Raw genomic sequence first — 1,435 nt, forward strand, 5'->3', positions numbered from 1 at the left:
GAGAAGAAAGTGTTGACGGGCAAGACCACACTGAGCCGCACTGGCACGCAGCGCCTAACAGGGAGCCTAGGAAAAGCATTAGCTTTCGCGCGTATGTTAACGGAGTATGCCTGTCCTAACATTATTGCTCCGTTCTTTACAGAAGACAGTCTGAGAGTGGGGCGGCCACTCGCCGAAGGAAACCGAGATTGGGAAGATGGAAGGGCAACCCCGGCCTCCGGAGAAACCCACGCTCAGGCCCTGATTCCCCTGAGTCACACGGGCCCCGCGCCCCGCCATCCACCCTTCCCTCGGATCCTCTGGATCAGACAACGACCCAGATCCGACCCCGGCACTGCACTCCCATTCTGTCCTGAACCCCACCTCGAGCATGGCCGCACCTGCGACAGTTATCAAAAGAGAAACCTCCAACCGGGGGCGCAAAGACCGACACAGCCGCCATCTTCCCAAGAAAGCGCTTCCGGGCCGGGGGGCGGGAGGAAACAAAATGTTCTGAGCACTTCCGGCGCCGCCGGCGACTGGCTGAAGGGGCGGGGCAAACTCCGCACCGGAGCGATTGAGCTTAGAGTTCTGTGTTCCTAGAGGGGCCCAGAGGCGTTTGGAGTCTATCGCCCCAAGTGACGCGGAGGAGCAACTGACGCCTGGCGCGGGGAAAGGACTGTTCCAAGCGGACGTTCCCGCGACCAGGTCTCCTGCCGCTCGAACCAGACCTGTTTCTACCTTTGATTCGGCTCCGTGGTGCTTTGGAGACAGACACACCGAAGTCCCAGGTACAACCCCACCACTCCCTGGCATTGAGCAAGTCCCTTCAACTCTCTGGATCTGTTTCCTCCGCTGTCAAGTGGAAATTATGCCTCCTGCGTCGAGAGGCGGCTGTGAAACGGCCAGTGCACACCAGAAAAGTCACGGGGGAGCTGCAGTCGAAACCGCCGCGAGGTACAGCTTGGCGCTCACTACGATGGCTGTCGTCGAAAGGAATAAGAGCACGTGTGGGCGAGCGCGTGGAGAAATTAAAACATAGCTGTTGAAATGGAAATGGCACAGCTGCTCCAGGAAACAATTCGGCAGGTCCCCCAAAAGTATCGCCCTCTTCATTTAAGAGTCAGTCACCTGCTATGTGCCAGACATGGTTCTAGGTGCAAACACATGAATGAATGAATGAATGTCGTCCCAAACGCCTAGACCCAATGTCTGTCAAACTATGTGTTCAATTAATATTTGTCAAAGTTAGGACCAGCAGTTAGCATAATGGCTATGTCGCTGGACTCCCATGTAGTTGACTGCGGTTCGAGTCCCGGGCCCTATGGCTTAAACTCACGCCGGGTACTTGTGCATGCGTCCCCAAGATCCCGAGAGGAGAATGGAGGAGAAGGGATTGCGGCATGGCCAGTTATGGGGAGTGCGGCGCGGCTCCTCCCCCCCCCCCCCCCGGGGG

The 1,435-nt window shown here is 57.5% G+C and overlaps 1 protein-coding gene across 1 annotated transcript in view; it reads right to left on the minus strand.

Moving 5' to 3' along the window:
* PSMB7 (proteasome 20S subunit beta 7) overlaps positions 1–457 on the minus strand; it is a gene marked incomplete in the record, with an annotated part of 67,155 nt that extends 66,698 nt beyond the window's left edge. The window contains 1 exon segment of the mRNA XM_027775592.1: positions 381–457. Within this exon segment, the coding sequence (XP_027631393.1) occupies positions 381–442 (62 nt within the window).
* Between the last annotated feature and the right edge of the window lie 978 nt (positions 458–1,435).

Source organism: Tupaia chinensis, unplaced genomic scaffold, assembly GCF_000334495.1.
Source record: "Tupaia chinensis unplaced genomic scaffold, TupChi_1.0 Scaffold000575_1, whole genome shotgun sequence".
Lineage (NCBI taxonomy): Eukaryota > Metazoa > Chordata > Mammalia > Scandentia > Tupaiidae > Tupaia > Tupaia belangeri.